This window comes from Tachysurus vachellii, chromosome 22, assembly GCF_030014155.1.
Source record: "Tachysurus vachellii isolate PV-2020 chromosome 22, HZAU_Pvac_v1, whole genome shotgun sequence".
In the NCBI taxonomy this organism is placed as follows: Eukaryota; Metazoa; Chordata; class Actinopteri; order Siluriformes; family Bagridae; genus Tachysurus; species Tachysurus vachellii.
In genome coordinates, this window is record NC_083481.1 from 4,465,905 (window position 1) to 4,485,391 (window position 19,487).

General features: G+C 38.2%; 1 protein-coding gene across 1 annotated transcript in view; it reads left to right on the forward strand.

The window, feature by feature from the left end:
• Nucleotides 1–19,487, forward strand: part of igsf21a (immunoglobin superfamily, member 21a) — a 284,131-nt gene that overhangs the window by 95,497 nt on the left and 169,147 nt on the right. Inside the window, exon 2 of the mRNA XM_060858045.1 lies at nt 16,639–16,751. Within this exon, the coding sequence (XP_060714028.1) occupies nt 16,639–16,751 (113 nt within the window). The remainder of the gene's footprint in view (nt 1–16,638; nt 16,752–19,487) is intronic.

A 19,487-nucleotide genomic window follows, 5' to 3' on the forward strand; every position in this document is an offset into this window, starting at 1 on the left:
TACATATTTATCTCTTTTTTTAATATTTAGTTGCTGACTGGTTTCTAATGAAATATTTATAATATTAGCAGTTTAATTGCATTTATTTTATTTTATTTTATTTTTTTCCTGTTTCACCCTACTTATGGGCTTATGGGCTGTCAACAAGCGTGTCATGCCGTCTCTTTATTCCCATTGGATGATTACTATTAAAATCTGTAGCTCTAACACCAGGCTGTTTTGAATGCATATCATACTATTGTCTGTGACAGACATCCAGAGACCTGAGAGACCACGTGTACAGGCTGAAAATGTTCTGCTTGATTTATTTATTTATTTATTTATTTATTTATTTTTCCCACTTTACTGCACTCCCATTTATAGGACCACAAGGTTGATCCTGTATAAGTCACCAATAAACAGGAAGCAGCCCATTGCCAAAATCATTCACTATAAAAGTGAATATAATCATGTCACTGTTGTGTGTCCTGCACTTGAACGATAACCCAAGGAATTTTATTTTTGAAAACACTTATGAAAGGCATTTTTTATTGTTTAATAAAATTGTATAAATATAAAAAGTATTTATTGCAATAAAATATTGTTTAGATTTTATTTTTATGACTATTACATGTTTCATTCATGTTTGGTCGGAATGTTTGCTGACGGAATTTAGCAAATGAGATTCATCCTTAAGAGTTTGTTTTTTTTGTTTTTTTTAACACATATGTAACTTGTGAGAGTGTGTGTGTGTGCCCTGCGATGGGTTGGCACTCCGTTCAGGGTGTATCCTGCCTTGATGCCCGATGACGCCTGAGATAGGCACAGGCTCCCCGTGACCCGAGGTAGTTCGGATAAGGGGTAGAAGAGGAATGAATGAATGAATGAATGTAACTTGTGTGTATAATATTTGTATATGTGTGTATGTCTATGCTACTTCTAATGCTCCTGAGACACTGAATGTTTCACATTTCATTTAGAATTTTAGTTAAGAGTCCCTTAGCAGGGGGGGCACGGTGGCTTAGTGTTTAGCACGTTCGCCTCACACCTCCAGGGTTGGGGGTTCGATTCCCACCTCCGCCTTGTGTGTGGAGTTTGCATGTTCTCCCCGTGCCTCGGGGGTTTCCTCCGGGTACTCCGGTTTCCTCCTCCGGTCCAAAGACATGCATGGTAGGTTGATTGGCATCTCTGGAAAATTGCCTGTAGTGTGTGATTGTGTGAGTGAATGAGTGTGTGTGTGTGTGTGTGTGTGTGTGTGTGTGTGTGCCCTGTGATGGGTTGGCACTCCGTCCAGGGTGTATCCTGCCTTGATGCCCGATGACGCCTGAGATAGGCACAGGCTCCCCGTGACCTGAGGTAGTTCAGATAAGCGGTAGAAAATGAGTGAGAGAGAGTCCCTTAGCAGGCTAGCATATGAGTCAGTGAGTCGTTTAAATTAAAGAAAGAGTGAGTCATTTATATTTTTAGCTTTTATTCATTTTTGTCTCCTGTTTGTCTCTTCTTTATATTCTGTTCTCGCTCTCTCTCTCTCTCTCTCTCTCTCTTGCTCTACTGTTCTTCCTCATTTTTGTTCCTCCTTCTTTTTAATCTCCAATGGATTTCACTCCATATTTTATCCCTAACATATTTAAATTCAGAAAGAAAAATTTTGCTTTATAGACATTATAATATTTTTTGCTTTAGAGATCACAGGTATTGCAAAAATAAATGTATAGCATTGCTAGAAAATAAATTAGGGTAAGCGAGCAGCGCTGCTCTCCATCTTTCAGCCCATTGCATCTCTCCTGGTGTGTATCTGTAAATATTCACTATTCAGTCCAACAGTGGAAGAGTCAGAGCAAGTGTACTTCCTTATTATACCTACTGCACTGTCAGTACTGTAGATGCCTTAAAGTTAGAAAACTCTGCTCACCAGCCGTCTGCTCATTACTTTTCCACTCTACAAGAACGCAGTACTACAGCAGCGGGACAGAAATGACTGAGGCACCACAGCTCCATTAGGGTGATTAAATTACCACCCTATCATAGCGCTGCCATGCATGATGTAACACACACCTGCGGAGCCGAAATCAAACCGGGGATACGGTTAGCAGTGAAGTCGATATGAATCTGAAGTGCGAGCCCTAAGACTTTATCAGTAAAGATGGTAAATGGCAGATCCAACACCAGGCTGTCTTAAAGTAAGAACGTCTGCATCAATACAGAGGTGTTATATTTGAGGAAAAGCCCAAACCCTTCTGTCTGCTCTAGATTGAGTGGGATATCAATCGTTTACATTTTTTACATTTACGGCATTTGGCGTTCACACTTATCCAGAGCGAGGAACAACAGTGTCCTGAAGACTGGAGACTGGTTCATTAGGCCACAGACTTAGGATAGCATCAGCATATAAACCTTGTTGGGAGGAATTATAGCATATATATATATATATATATATATATATATATATATATATATATATATATATATAAAGTATATAAAACAAGCGGGGTAAATAAAGGCAAGTTTGTGTTTCAGGAAGAGGTAATCTGTTCTGATATCTATTGCCCCTTTTCCACCGAGGCAGTTTGAGTGCTGGTTCGGAGCCTAATTTAGAACCAGTTCTTTCTTTTTCGACAGCCAAAGCACCGGCTCTGAACCAGGAAAAGTGGTTCTTAAGTAGAACCAAAACGTTGCTGGTCTAGACTTAAGAACCGCTTGTGTCAGGGGCTGTGGGCGGGGCTACAGTTAGTGCATTTGATAATGTACCTTAAATATACTAATGTTTAATACACTTTTACTTTACCGCGATATGATACATTATCAGCACACATGATAGTAGTTAGCTACATGCTAAGGCTAACTTTTTCTGTGTTAATGATAAAATAACGTTATGTACTTTCTCGGTTACAACCTCCGTTTATACAGATTACATGGAGCTGCACGTACACGTTGGATTCGCCGCGTTTGGATGCTAATGTAGGTTCACAAAGCCATGAGCATTAACAGTAAAGAAACATCCGCCATTGTTGATGCGTTTGTGTTTGCCGCCACTGCGCTAAAGTTGCTGGGACACGTGACACGTATACAGTGACGTCAGACTCGGCTCTGTGATGCTCTCTAGCCGGTGGAAAGACAAACCGGTTCTTAAAAGGTTCACCAGTGGAACCAACTTTGAACCAGCACCAGCACTAGCACTAGCTCTGAACCGGCACCCGGTTCTTTTAAGGTGGAAAAGGGGCATATGAGACGTTCATTCCACCACTTGTATACCTACATCTTACCCAGAGAGATGGTGGGATCAGTCGAGCAGTGCTGGTAGTGTTTGTTTGGTGTGAGGAGTGCAATCATTTTTGCTTTTGGATTTTTTTCTCTAATTTAGTTTTGGCTAATTCCCGAACTCTCTTTAAAACATGAGTGTATAGAGCATCAGCCGGCGGTGCTGTGATTGACAGGAGACACAGGGTATGCCATCCCTTCCACCTGGACATTACAGAAAATTTGTCATTTTTTCCGAATGAAAGTGAAATTGACTTTTTAGTTGTCTTGATTCAGTCCTATATTGCATGTAATGAAATAAAGCAAAGCAAATACAAATTTAGCTGAGGAGTTAGAAGGACAGGATGGGGCTGGAAAATGTTCTCGTAATACACTTATATTCAAACATTAAATCAAATGAAATTATTCCGAATGAAGCCGGGAAAAATGAAGCCAGGAACAGTGCTGGTACGGGGAAATGACGTGTATGACTTAATGATCCCAACCTGAAGGTGATTCTTAAAGTAGGATGTCCTGTCTAACAGTCCACAAAACACCTTACCGTATTTTCTGGACTAAATGCCGCAACTTTTTAAACAATGACGCGGCTAATATATGGATTTTTCCGCTTTCAAATTTTTTGTTTTTTAAAAAAAAAACACATTCTGTGACGTGCTCAGTTTTTTGGCGGCATGTAGCTTTCATTAGACCAATGAAATTGCCGAACGGGTTAAAGGTGGGGTCTCCGATGTTTGAGAAATGCTTCAGAAAACTGAGTCGGGACGACAAACTAAAAATCAAAACAAAAATCAAAACAAACGTGTAGCCAATGAGCAGAAAGGGGCGTGTCTTGTCAATATGGGCGGAGAGAGTGTTCAGTGCGCATGTGTGACATTAGCAGAAAGCGGTTTTAACATTGACATGGAGGATAAAAACAAAGAAAGAAAGAGAAGAAAGACTTACGATAAGGTAAGAAGTAGGACGTGTTAATATAGGATCAGCTTTCCAGCGCTGGAGAGAACTGAAGGAGCAGGAAGTTGGTCACATATTCACAGATTGGAGTTTCCCGAGTCAATAACTCCTGAGCTAAACACTGTTACTACACAAATAACACCTCTTTTCTATCGTAGTAATGTAGAGACGCAGCTACAACCGAGTTTTGTGTAGTAACAGCGTTTAGCTCAGGAGTTATTGACTCAGGAAACTCCAATCTGTGAATATACGGCCAACTTCCTGCTCCTTCTGTTTCAATGTACCTGTAGGCACCTGCGGCTTATAGACACGTGCGGCTTATTTATGTTCGAAATAATAATTTTTTTAAAATTCAGTGGGTGAGGCTTATATTCAGGTGCGCTTAATAGTCCGGAAATTACGGTAGTTCCAGTTTTCACATAACAGCTGTAAACTGCAGGTTTCCTGGAGACTCTTTCCTGTTGGAAACCTGGTTATTGTTGATTTTATACTTGACCTCAGTTGTTGTATTCATTCCTTTTAAAGTAAAGTGCTTTGAGATGGTAAATGCATCCAGGGTTTAAATCCTGATACTAACCTGCATGTGTTTAGTCGATGACATCATGATGTTATTAGTTTCATGACATTATATGTGACATCATGTGTACCTTAAGTGGCACAGGGATCCATAACAGTCATCATAATAATAATAAATGGTGAGTCACGTTGGGTTCATCATGGGCATTTGTGATGATGTAAGATGAATTTAAATGAATCAGATCAATGTTGTGGAGGAACAATCACACTCGGATGGAATGGCTATGAATTCTCCGTTATTAAATATTACACGAATCCAGCTGTGCTTTTTCGGATTCTTCCGAAATACAAATGTCTTCATTCCGTTTTTTTTATTGTGTGTGGCCGAGGAGTGTGGTGCTGGGAACAAGATGCCGCAATGCTGCATGAATTGTTTATTCGGATCTAGAGCAGCGAGAGGAGGAAGCTTCTTACACAGCTCCTTGTGCACCGAATTGAAGCTTCAGAGCTTCATATTTCAGAGTATTTCCACCACTGATGCTTCACATCGAAACAGCTTCTAAAGGAGTGTTATTTTTATTTTGAACAATTTCACAGCACAAGATCTAAATCTGTATTCTGTCTGCACACGGATTTGCTTTTTTTAGAGCCCAAAATGAACACGCTTTCCTCTGAAGTATGCACATGCATCGTAATGTTGGCTTGTGCAAATCAAGCATCGCGTTAATTCTGGCAGGCCACGTCGTCAAGCGTGCATCAGCTGGTAATCAGCTGTCCATGACGCGCACCAATCCGGTTACAACTTCCTATTACCCGACCATTTAAATTCCCATTCATTAAGCCGCTCAATTCATTGAACTCCCTCCTCCAAACCCGACTGCACCATGCCGGAACCTGTGTTCGTTGTACCAGTCACGTCTTAAATCTCCACATATTTCTCTCTCTCTCTCTCTCTCTCTCTCTCTCTCTCTCTAATTATTTAATTAATTATTTATCCATTTATTCGTTTATTTGCCACAAAAAAAAAAAAAAACTCTGCATGATTAACGGTTCTGTTATACGGGGGTCTATTCTATTTTCTAGTCGCTGCTCTCCCCGTTCGGTCCGTGCATGCACACGGACGGGCCCGTGGATACCTGTCCAGAACAGAACCATACCGCCAACACTAACTGTATGCATATCATCTAATAAATTCTCATTTGACAAAGTGGTTCTGACAGAACTGATGTTTTATCCATTGTTTTTGGTCGCACGGATTTTCCTGAATGTTCACGTCAATGATTGTCGAAGAACAAAAATGGGTTATGAATTGTTAATATGCACCTTCATTGACTTCTTTGTAAGGTCATAAGATGTAAGAAAGTAGGGAATAATAACCTTGAGTGTCAATAGTGTTGTGTGTAATGGTTTGGTCTTCCATTGTGGAATAGCAACATGGTCTACTTGGCATAGTCTACAAAGCATAGTACAAATGTTTTAGTTCGTATGTTTATAGCTCAAAGGTGGGAATGTGTGTCTTCATGGCCAAAGAAGATTCTAGAAAACAACAAAAGGGTCATTCTGGGATTTTTTCCTTCATTTTTTTTTTTTTTTTTTGCACTCATGTGTGCCAGAGGTCATGGTGGCTTAGTGGTTAGCACGTTCGCCTCACACCTCCAGGGTTGGGGGTTCGATTCCCACCTCCGCCTTGTGTGTGTGGAGTTTGCATGTTCTCCCCGTGCCTCGGGGGTTTCCTCCGGGTACTCCGGTTTCCTCCCCCGGTCCAAAGACATGCATGGTAGGTTGATTGGCATCTCTGGAAAATTGTCCGTAGTGTGTGATTGTGTGAGTGAATGAGAGTGTGTGTTTGTGTGCCCTGCGATGGGTTGGCACTCCGTCCAGGGTGTATCCTGCCTTGATGCCCGATGACGCCTGAGATAGGCACAGGCTCCCCGTGACCCGAGGTAGTTCGGATAAGCGGTAGAAAATGAATGAGAGAGAGTGAGTGTCCCAGAGGCCTGTATAAAAAATGTACATTCTAGGATAGAGTTAGGATTGTTCTAGATGATTCGTTACATCAAGCTTACCAGTTCAAATATTGTTTCATCACAAAGGCAAGATCAAGGTGTGTGCTGTGTGTTTTTAGATTGTGTAATATACTTTAAAAGACTAAGGCGTCAAGGATATCTGTGCAAAAAAAAAAAAAAGGAGACCAATTCTACATGCTGAACAGAGAAGGGTAGACTGTTTAGCAAAATGACCTTTGGCCCATGTTGTATTACAATATTACTATAAATTATGTTATCTTTGCTTATTTCGTGATAAGATTATCAACACCATTTACATCAAGTATGTGAGACAGCACCCTGTGTAGGATTTCTGGTATAGTGCTATACATTATTCATTGGGGGGTTTGGAGGATTTCTGCATTTTGAGATTTGACTTTTTCATAGACTTAGTGTTGGCCGTCAGGGAGTTGGCCTCAAAACTCAGGTCCCCAAGCAATTACCTGCTGTGTCTGTAACGTATGTATGCCTATTTTCACTACAATGGTATGGTGATGACTTATACATCATACATCACGGTGGTGGAAAAGAGACTAAGTTGAAGGACAATCAGTAAATACGAGAGTGGCTTTGTACAGTCATTTCAAAGTTCTATATCTTTCATTTCAGTTCAGTTTTATTTGTATAGATCCCTTAAACATAATCATTGTCATACATGTATCGATTCACCCCTCATGAGCAAGCTAGGTGTAGTGCTGGTGACAAGCAACTCCTCGAGACGACTTGAGGAAGAAACTTTAAGAGGAACCAGACACAAAAGGGAACCCATCCTCATCAGTGTGACACCAGATTATAGATGCGATTATAAATCATTTCCCTTCTACAATTATTAATATACAGTCAAAACTTGCAATTGTGTAACCAGGAAATTCATTCCGGTTTTAACATGTGGTCCGTATTTTTGAACTTATCAACTGTTCACTGATGGAAACTTGAGTGCAAAAATGTTCATTTCAATTACAGTCCAAAGCCATCTTCATGGTTTGTAAATGGTACTATTGGAATTAATCCAATGTATCTCGAGGCTACAGACCAAGCGAAGAGAAGTAGGGCATCAGGATGAATCGGGCAGGTCCGGGAGGCTAGAAGGGGTCAGGATCACTAGAGTCTCAGCAGTAGTTCATATGTGTAACAAGAGAGAGAGAGAGAGAGAGAGAGAGAGAGAGAGAGAGCGAGAGAGAGAAATAGATGCTGTTATCCAAAATGACTTACAACTGAGGTAGGATACAATGGGGCATTGGAAGGTTGGGAACCTTTCTCAAGGACACATCAATCCTAGTGAGATTCAAACTCACTATCTTCTGATCAGCAGCTCAAATAACGAGTCAGCATTTCCCAATGTTCAAGCATGGCCCTGCTATAAACTGGGCATTTCTCTAATCTGGGAGTCTATTTGAGATATGAAATCACTAGAACAATCGATAACAATTAGAACAAACTAGGAAGCTAATAAAAATATGACTTTATCTGAATGTCTGTTCGTACCAGAGCAAAATAAATCAGTGTAAGAGGCAAAATGCTTGTGGACTTAATGGTGGGTCTCAAGATTTAGTCCAATTTTGCTCATTGTAAGTGGGAGTGCTGAGTAGAAGGGATTTGTGTAAGAGCTCTGAGTCATGTTAATGACCTGCTTCTCTGGCTGAAACTTATCCATTTAAGTCACGTGGAGATCCCTGAAGGGTGATGATTCAATTAAGATTCCTTAAACAGCACATCAAGGTGTAATAAGGCATTCGAGTGGTTCCCATTCAGGGTTTTACATATCCTCGATCCAGTCACGGATTACCTTCACCCATTTGATAATCCGGTTGATCTTAATGTTTCTGGTTCTAGCAAATTTGATGGAAATTGAAGCGTGAGACAGAAGAGACAATGCACTTGTTGCACATCTGGAAGAAATTTGTTCTTATCCAGCTGGTCTTATTTCCCTCGAGTGTCAGAGTCGAAGCTTATCTGTCTGCCAGTCAGATGTACAAAATTTCCCAGACATTCCTCATAGACTGACAGATTTATAAAGTTTTAGAACACGTTTCCTGACAAGAGCTTAACAGAAATATTAGCAGGAGACACTGGAGCACTCAAAAATCCTTATTGAGGCTCACTTATCTTCTTTTAAGGAGCGTATGCTTTCTTTCCCTTCTTAGAGGAAAACAGAATTTTCTCATGAAATAAAAGGAATAAAATACACACAGTACAGAATACATGCTGTTTAATCGAATTGGGTTCATTCCGGTTTTATATATTTTGGAATTTAACTATAGATATTATGGAAGTGAACTGTACTGAAAATAAATATACATGTTAAACGTCCTGGAATTGGATATTTGGGTGGAACTAGAAATAGCGCAGATCATTGGCAGACTAAGGGGTGTTGACAGGGTGCATCGGTATCCTAGTGCCAGCAGAGTGAGAGGAAAGGAGAAAGGAGCCCTTTAGGGTGCACCACTGGTAGATCAACCATCTACCTAGAGTGCCCTTTCACTGGGGAAAACATGATGAAATGCACTTGTGATTTGAAAAAAAAAAATAAAAAATGTGATGAAATGCCCTCTGTGGTGCCCCTACATGTAAGGAAACATGAAGAAGTACCATAATAGGTTCTCTTCTAGTGGAGAATACATGATGGAATGCCCTATAGGGTGGTGCTACATGCAAGGAAACATGATGAAGTGCTCTAATAGGTTCTCTTCCAGTGGAAGAGGAGGAAAATAAGATGCAGTGCCCTAAAGCTTACCTGCATGCAAGAAAATGAAATGAAGTGCCATCTAGGATGATGTCTGTAGCTTGAACGACATCGTAATCTTTTGTTCTTGCTGACATTTAGCTCAGTGTCTAGCCTTCTCTACGATTGATGTAAAATCCATCAATTCTCCATTTACTTTAGTTAAAGTATTGGCACCATTGGTTTTGTTTATTTGCTATTAAATTACCTCACACTATCTGATGCTTAGCCGTTTGCCCAGTGAGAGACGCACTACAGTAAAACAAGCCACATTTTACTAATTGTGTCTTTGGCTAAATTTACTAATCTCTACTTCAATACCAGCTCTTCCTACTTTCATGGTAACGGGAATGTGATAGGAAACAGACACATAGTGGAAAATGAACTATTATATACCTTGAAGCAGATATTTAATCTGAACCATTATTTATTATGCATAAAATGATTATGGTGAGGAAGAGCCCTTAGCAAAAGGTAGCATATATAAAAAATAAATGAAAGCATAGAACATGGTATTAGAAAATAGATCAAAATTTATGCTTTAGTCAATTATAGAATAAAAAAAACAGCTTGACAGTTAATCAATGGCTTGATTGCATTACAGGAATGTATGTACTGTAAACCTCTGAGAAGTATTTGTGTACATGTTTTGCACCCTGTATTATCAAGATTCTTGTTTGAACATATTCCGTTATTTGTGACAAAGTAGATATGTAAGGTTCTCTTTGGGTTTAGATTTGTCTAACCTGCTCAGTAGACCAGGATACTCTTTATTTTAGGGTGGTGGGTTAAATCCTCATATTGGATATTATGTGACATGGACAGAGGAAATGTGTGGCTTAAGGTTCTGTGCTTGTGAATTCCCATGGAATCCAGACAGAGACAGTAATTATAAAAAAAATTGTATCAACATAGTACAATAGATTTAATATATGGTATTTTAGTACATAATCCAGCATTAAGTGATGAAACGTGGGGCATGCAGAACCAACACATCACACAAACTGAACTGAAAATAAATAAATGAATGAATTAATTTGTTAATGTATGTTGGAGAAAACGGTGTGTGTGTTTGTCATGGGTCACTACTACACAAGGTAGGACTGAGACAATGAGGATCTCTCCTGCCACATACTGTCACTACCAATATACACTACAGCCTAGAGCATATATACTGTAATGTAGCTGATATGGATCTATCAGTAGTGCTGAAATCATTATTGGTATATTACAAAGTATATGTAACTTCCCATGGTAATGAATCACTAGTAATGAAATAAAAAAGTAAAATTTCAGCAATATATTTCAGACTTTTTTCAAATTTAAATGCTAATTAGAAAACATTTAATTAATCGTGTTTTTCTGTTGCATGTCCCTTGAAAGGGTGAATAGTTTAATACGAAATGGCATATGTACAGTTGCAGTTTTATGAATAATAATATCCAATGGCTGCCAAAAAAAACCACAATATGGGAGAACGATAGCTTTATAAATACAGAATGCATCTGAATTCAAATGTTATCAGCCATTATATGTTGTTGTTCATGAAAATGCAAATATATGTAAATATTGTTTGGGAATTGAATTTAAATGACATCATAAATGATGCAGACTCACATGGGAAACACAATTGTAAATGCAATCAATAGCAGTCCTTACGTTTGTTATCACACCTTCTCATTTTCATGCTCTAGCACAGACAGAAATAAAACACACTTGCAATCCTGGTACATTTGCATTTTCATTGTCTACAAGCTACGCCTGTCAAACATTATGGACGTAACTGTTCATGGTGCTGAAAAATTAGTACTGTCAGCCGAATAGCCAGAAACATTCGAAACGGCATATGTAATTGTACATGGTGCTAAAATACTTAAACTATAAGCAGAAATGTTAGATATGTTGGGAAACTCTACTATGAAAATATACACAACACTGTCCTTGGTGCTGAAAGTAATAACCTAAATTTAACTCCCTGTAGTGCTATAAAGTTTGATATTTTGCTGAAACAGCGTCGTCTATGGTGCTAAAGTTGATGACTTTATGATTTACTATTTGTTGGATCATGAATCTCGCAACACGCCTCACAATTTAAAGCCACACAGAAAGAAACGGCTTTATTTGGTTTCAAAACTTTTCTTTTTTTAAGCTTTATTTAACCACATTCTGAAAACACTTAATATGAGCCTTCCTGCTAATCCATGCATATTAAGTATAATTATGTAATAATTGCAGAAGTGAATGCTCAGGTTAATGGTGCGCTCCTTCAGAGGGATTTAAGCTACATTTGTTCTGACTTCAGATACAAATTAATTGCTGAGTATCTGCCTGTAGTTGGCAATTAAAATCTTTCATCCCTTAAGACAAATGAATGGAATCATAGAGGATAAAGAAAAATATTGGAAATTAGCTACCACCAATATATTATAATTATATATTTATTTTCTGTGTGGAGTGTCTGTGTGGAAAAACCTGTGATGAATATGCATGTTCAGTATTCGGATTTTGCTCCACAAGAGCAGTAAATATTCTAACACTGAAACTGAAATTGAGTAAATGGCTTTTAACATGTCTGTACAAATATGCTGTTTGGGTTGTGTGTAGATTTCTACACCAGGTTGTCGAAAATGGAGCAATCGGGTAGTTTTGTCACAAATTATAAAATGTTTTCTAAACATATTTTTCACCAAAGTTCTAGTTACTAATTTTATTTATTTTTTTTTTTACGCAAATTCTCAGTTCTTAATTGTGCTCAAAACAAAAAGCTCCATTGACTGTGTATAAAGCTGATAGATAATATTGTGGGCTTTAAAATCAAGGTACAAAACTATGCATAAATATAACACAATTGTATGTTCTTAAAAAAATAAAAAAAACAATATTATTGATTGAAAATTGAACATATATCCCAATTTCTCTCAAAGATCATCTTAACTCATAGAGTGATTATGATCGCTGTACCAGCTAATGTTTTAAGCATTAGGAAACTATCTAATGTTGTCAATGATTTTAACATTTAAAATGTCTCGTAGCCGCTTATTTATTTGACACTTTGAAGATGGGTGGAATCATAGCTACATACTCAGTAGACTAGAGAAATAAGTATGAACCTGAATTACATCTCTAACTGGACATATTTGATTTGTTCAGATCCATCTCTGTCTCTGTGTTTTGACAAAAATGCCATTCAGCATCCCGGAAACAGATGCTCGCTTTTGTAATGATAGTAATTTACTCAGTAGGAAAGCAACAGAATTGTGCTTTCCTAAACAACAATCAGACACATTTTAACAGACACAAATTAGCCATTTAGCCTGCAACATAAATGCTCTGTGTTTGTAACCACAGATGCTGGATTGTACCATTACTACGTGTAATAGTATGGTGCAGCGTAGTTCTCAATTCTGATTGGTCAGCAGGTGTTAATTGGTTTAATATAACAGTATTTTTGAAAAGAATATATCACAGAAACTCTCAATGTCAATACATCTATGAGTTTCTATAGTAACAAGTAATTCACACTGACTTTTTGTTTTAATGCTCTATGTTATTTGATGGAGCCGGAAAGTAATTTTTAAAAGTTGTCAAAATTGTGTGAAATGGCATAATCATTGACAGACTGCTGTATTTTGTAGAGCACTGAACATCTATGGAAAGCAAAATAAAATATGCCATATGGAAAACTATTTATAACTGGTGGAAAGCAAGTGCTAACAAGATTGACACAATATTTAATGTACAAAATGTGTAATGATTGGAAAATTGGCAAGCTATACGGTGGAATAAAATTCTCTTGAACATATGGTTTGGTATTTAGGGATTTAATTTAGATAAAGGTGGAATTTAATTTTTTATAAGTGTTTTGTGTTTGTACCTTATATGAGAGCACAATATACATATACTGATGTTGCGTTAGGATGTAAAATATTTATTCCTACAGAAGGTGTGAAACGTTTTCGCAGAAGAAACCAGAAGCAAATCAGAGAAAAGACATCTCCAAAGCTAATCTCATGAGAAATTCAAAAGCAAGGGCAACGGAGTGGGAATCAGTTTCATATTCATGAAGTGCTTGCAGTACAAACACAAACCCACATCTTACTCTGGGTCCTAAACTTAATCTCAACCAGCAGTCAGACCAAACATGAATCTTAAAAGTCAATATACAAAAAAAAAAAAAAAAGAAAAAAAAAAAAAAAAAGAAAGAAAAGCAAATGGGATTCCCTCTGAATAACCTTCTGATTTGGAAACCAATACAGTAGATAACATGCCTTAGGGCTGTAGGACTTTGGTGTCTATTTTGTCATGAGAAAAAGTATTATTAATTGTTATGCAAATTATATAGTTATCAGGACTGATGTTACCTACTTATTTTCATAATACTGTTTGCTGTTAAATCTTACAAATGTCCAGGACTAGACTTTCATCCTCTCTACGCAATATTACATTACCATTATATCCAGTGACATTTGCTCAGATTATTTTATATTTTTTCTCGCCTGCCAACCTTTACTCATTTTGTGTAAGAGTGCTGCTATCACTCAGAAACACACAAACATAGCACCACATACAGTATTGGTGTGATGTTCAGGTGTGTATAAACCTCTGGTTATATGTTGCATGTTGATGATGATATATAGCGCTTGAGAGCTTTCTCTCTCGAGCAGAGAGAGAGAGAGAGAGAGAGAGAGAGAGAGAGAGAGAGAGAGAGAGAGAGAGAGAGAGAGAGAGAGAGTAGGCCAGAAGCATGTAAGTAACTGTAACTGTCCATAGTGCTGAAATATTTGAACTATAATCAGATTTATTAAACATACCGAAAACATATATGTAACTGTCCTTAGTGCTGAAATATGAAACTGTAACATATAAATTATTTTAACCGAAATATTAGTAACTATATTTGAATATATTGAAGACTGTACTATATATTTATATGGTGCTGAAATTGTACATGCTATTATAGAACCCATCTATAATTCTCCATGATGCCCTAGAAAAAGTATTCCATTCCTAATCACCAAATGAGAGCATTACTGCATTTGGCAGACATCCTTATTCAGAACTTACATTCATCTGATTAATACAACTGAGCAGCTGAGGGTTAAGGACCTTTCTGAAGGGCCCAGCAGTGGCAGCTTGGCAATACTGAACTTATGACCTTTTGATTAGAAGGCCAAAGTCTTAACCACTTAGCTACTCTTTGGTCCAGAACATCCTGACCTTGTATAAACAGCTAAACATGTATACAAAATGGCCATTTTATTTTCTCCCCTATAATTCATGGGGTGTAGATGCTGCAGGCTGACTGACTTTGAAGCCTAATTAAACAGATGGCAAACTGTCCAATGCTGATTGTAATTAATGAAGCAAAGTAGCTTCTGTCCAATTGTTTCTTTGTTCTTCAGAGACAGAATATGAATAAAGGAAAAAATTGTTCAAGGAGGTCTTCAAGGAGTGTGTTCAGAATGTTCCAACATGCAACATCTTGTCTATGTTTCCTCTTGGTTTAACCAAAGACTTGGCTATTGAGTATCTATAATAAACCACCAGGAGACACCAAGAGAGCAGTACAAGATAATAAAAATGAGTTCATTTTAACAGAACATAATAAGATATGATGTTCAATAGTTTTCAGACCACATAGGCTAATCTCAAAGTTTGCAAAGCTATTTTTAGTACATTCTGAGCTGTAGATAGATTTACTTTACCGTGAGCTAAACGTTTCCCATGGCATGTGCGTATGCACGCCTTGACAGCATTCAAAGTAAGACAGATGCCTGTGAATCCAATTCAGCATCTATTCAATGGTAATGTAATTCTTCTCTTTTTTCCTCTCATGGTTCATCTCATTATGCAATTCCCTATAACTAAATAATGGGTTGATTTATGAGTATAAAACACAAACAGGTGAAATCACAGAAGGAAACAGTTGCGCTCTTTCTTATATACAACTGGAATATGAGACTAGACAAAAAAAAGTGCATTTTTGTGCCCAGTTTCAGTGATCTTGTACACATGGTAGCCTCAGGTTCCTGTTCTTGACTGACAGGAGTGGAACACATTAAGATTTTTCAAGCTGAAGCTTTAATCCTTGATGTATGTTGTGTTCTGAGATACATTTCTGCTCACCATGGTTGTAAAGAGTGGTTATGTGAACAAACCATCTGGAGAATCCTTAACCTTCCCTCAATACTCTCTCTTCAGAGCTATGTTAAGTTTGCCTTATTGCTAATCCTTCTTCTTTAATCATTCTTTTTATCTTGACACGGGTTTCTGTTCGTTGTGTGTTAATTTGCTTCATTATTTAACAACCAAAGTGTGTTAGAGCAAAAATAACATCAATGCTTCAAATGTATCAAGTGACATTTGTGTGAAAATTAGTGAAATACACCTGCACCGATCAGGTTATTTAATTCATGGCTACAAAGAAATCCATTTGATCCAAACAAGCAATGAATGAATAAAGACACAATTCTAAAAATCAAGGCTACGAGGCTAGTCGAGACGAGCATGTGACGTCATCTGAATACTCTTGAGGAAGTTTTTCTCATTGTGCTGAGTGTTTTGATATGTCACATGTCCATGTTGTGCTAATTTTTTATTTTCACGTGACATCACATGACGTCATCAGAATACACGTGAGGAAGTTCACCTCATTGTTGTGAGTGTTTTGATATGTCACATGTCCATGTTGTAAAAAGTTTTTTGATTTTGAATTTTTGATTTGAATTTTTGAATGAAATAGAATTAACTGTACAGATGAGAAAAAGAAGAAATTATAAGAAAATGAATTATTAAAATGTGTTTTTTAATGCAGACTAGTAGAAAAAATTATTGTGTGATTACTGAATGACGTGCACATGTGCAAAAGTGTAGAGCAAAATAAAAAAAGGTTCCAGGTTCTATTTATTAGTATATTATTATTATGTACTAATAATGTACATTTGTGGTCTGTTAAACTAAAATGTGACTCCGTTATTAAAAGAAATAGTTTAACGTTAAAAATCAGCAGCATACAGCAGCCTTGTGAACGTGTTGATTTGAACAGGTTGTACACACGGTCTGTTAAATACACCCAACTCTGAATTACGCCACTGCCATCTGGACACCGGTACGAGTGTGTGCATGTGTCTGAACACTGTTTTAACCGCACCTTGTTCTGCTCTGCAGGGTATTTAACAGTCACAATCGAGCCCTTACCACCTGTTGTTGTGGGAGAGACGGTGACGCTGAAGTGCAACTTCAAGACCGACGGCAGATTGCGAGAGATCGTTTGGTACAGGGTGAGTACCACTGAAGCTTTCATTGTCTTCATGAATGCTGTTGCTTTACGGTAAAGGTTTAAGTGTTGTAATTCGTCCTAATACACAGATCACACAGAAAAGACAAGCTGTTGCTTTAAGCTCAGAATGCGTGTCTTTAATTAAAAATAATCTCAAACTCAAAGCGGTGAAAAAGCTATCCAGCTGTAGGATCTGGACTGAGAATCCAGCATTGAGCCGGTCACTGCCATGCTTTAATGGATCACAGCTGGACACTTCATACTTATTAGGCTCGGGATATTGCGCAGTGTGAGCATTCGGCTCGATTATGTCTTTCACAACAGAGGCTTTCTTTTGTGTTTCTGGTGAGTGCTGCTGCCTCGGTGCCAGCGCTTATCACAGCCATGCGTGTCTGCATTAATGAACATCGAGCCACTAGCGTTGGCCAGCTATGTTCCAGACTCGACTAGGAAAAAGCATGCGATAAACATCTGGAACACGTTCGAAATGCTTCAAAAGCCAAAGAAGACTGGTGATTAACAGAATGAACAGAATCAGGCCACATTTAGTTGTTGTTGTTGTTTTTTTTTTGCCATGCCAGCTGGTGTCTTCTTCATTAATGACTTGGGGTTTGCACAGCAATTGCAAGAACGCCGTAAACTGCTTAGTTTAGCTTAGCGGTTTTTAGTTCGTATAAATATACAGAAGCTTTGATACTCTACGTCCATGCTGTTTTTTTTTCTCTGAATACTTTGAATTAAACTAAAACTTGGTTTGGATAAATTATTTTATTTTACACACTTTAGTATTTAAAACCAGTTTCGGACAAGATCGTTGTTCTAATTTCTTCTCATTTGCACCCAGACAATCAAAGACCTCCCCTGATTAGGAGCTGTCCTCTGTTAAGTTCATGCTGACCATTCGATAACTATTTCTTGTGTTCTGTCTTTTCGTTCATTCATTCATCTTCTACCGCTTATCCGAACTACCTCGGGTCACGGGGAGCCTGTGCCTATCTCAGGCGTCATCGGGCATCAAGGCAGGATACACCCTGGACGGAGTGCCAACCTATCACAGGGCACACACACACACTCTCATTCACTCACGCAATCACACACTATGGACAATTTTTCCAGAGATGCCAATCAACCTACCATGCATGTCTTTGGACCGGGGGAGGAAACCGGAGTACCCGGAGGAAACCCCCGAGGCACGGGGAGAACATGCAAACTCCACATACACAAGGTGGAGGCGGGAATTGAACCCCCAACCCTGGAGGTGTGAGGCGAACGTGCTAACCACTAAGCCATCATGCCCCCGTGTTCTGTCTTCTGAGTTTTAATTTTGTCTCTGAAGGTATTGTGTGGCTGTGGCTGTGGGTGTGTGTGTGTGGGGTGGGTGTGTGTGTGTGGGGTGGGTGGGGGGGGGGTGGCGATGTGGCAGGAGAAAATATAGAGAAGCAGAATACATTTTTGATTGTAAATATTTTTCTTTGAAACAAAAAACACTCAATACTCAACTTCTGATTTGAGATTCCACCTGCACCGGGGTATAGAACTGAAATGATGGGCAAGTGACAGCCAATCAGAAACATGTACACGTTATGTATACTGTGTTACACAGAGAAATGAAGAGACACCTTGTGGCAGCTGTCATGACAGGTAGCAGTGACGGTTTTAAAAAGTAACACGATCGTTATATCGCTCCGACATTTCACAAGGCAGCGTAGGACTTGTCGATCTTCCATGACGTGGTTTTGGAAATGTCAGAAAGCCTGGCAGTCGGGGTGAAAATAATTCTGCATTATCGTTCGTATTTGGAACAAATCGCAATTCCAAGACAGAAAAGAATCATGTTGAAATTCAAGCCTTAATATTGATCAACCATAATATTGATCCTGTGACATCACAACAACATTATCGCTTTGTCGAATTGCATCATTAAGGATTTTCACACACCGTGTCGTATATGCGAAGAGGAGGACGGAGTAAGACGTGATAAAAATGGCTCGGTAGCGTCAGATGGTAAAACGCTGAACTCCACGGAGGTGCTCGCTGTATTGATGGGAAACATACAACACAGAACGAACACCTGGTCGAATACACAACAAAACTTATAAAGGACAGATAAGAAAAGATACATGCTACAAGACCTAGATAGAGCGTTATATAATATAATATCAAATCAAATCAAAGTTTATTTATAGAGCACCTTTTAAAAACAGCAGGTGTTCACCAAAGTGCTGTACAAACAATATAAAATAAACAATAGAACTAAAAAGCATAAAATAATAATAATAATAATAAAATAAATAAATAAAAACTAAATAAAAGACTAATAAAAATGCAATAAATACAATAATAATTAGTAGCACACACTTAAAAAGAACTCCTAGGGTTAGGGTTAGGGTTAGGGTTAGGGTTAGCATGGGAAACGTTTAGCTCACGGTAAACCCTAACTCTCATACTGTGTTGTAATATTTCATGTGTAATAAGCTCTACTGTTATAAATACCCGTGTTATAAATCTTGAATGTTGCCTATTTTTTAGTTTGGAATGTAATTCTACAACCCGAATTGACTAAGAGGTTAAAACCATTGGTCCGAATTATTTTCATGACCAGACAGGTGAGCTGTCTTATACATCATTTCCCTTTGTCTTGGACACAGAAATCATTCAAGCAAACCTTCTTTCAAATTCCTGAGACTAGACTTCACATACACTATAACGTTAAACATGACCTTGCTCCAGACGTCCA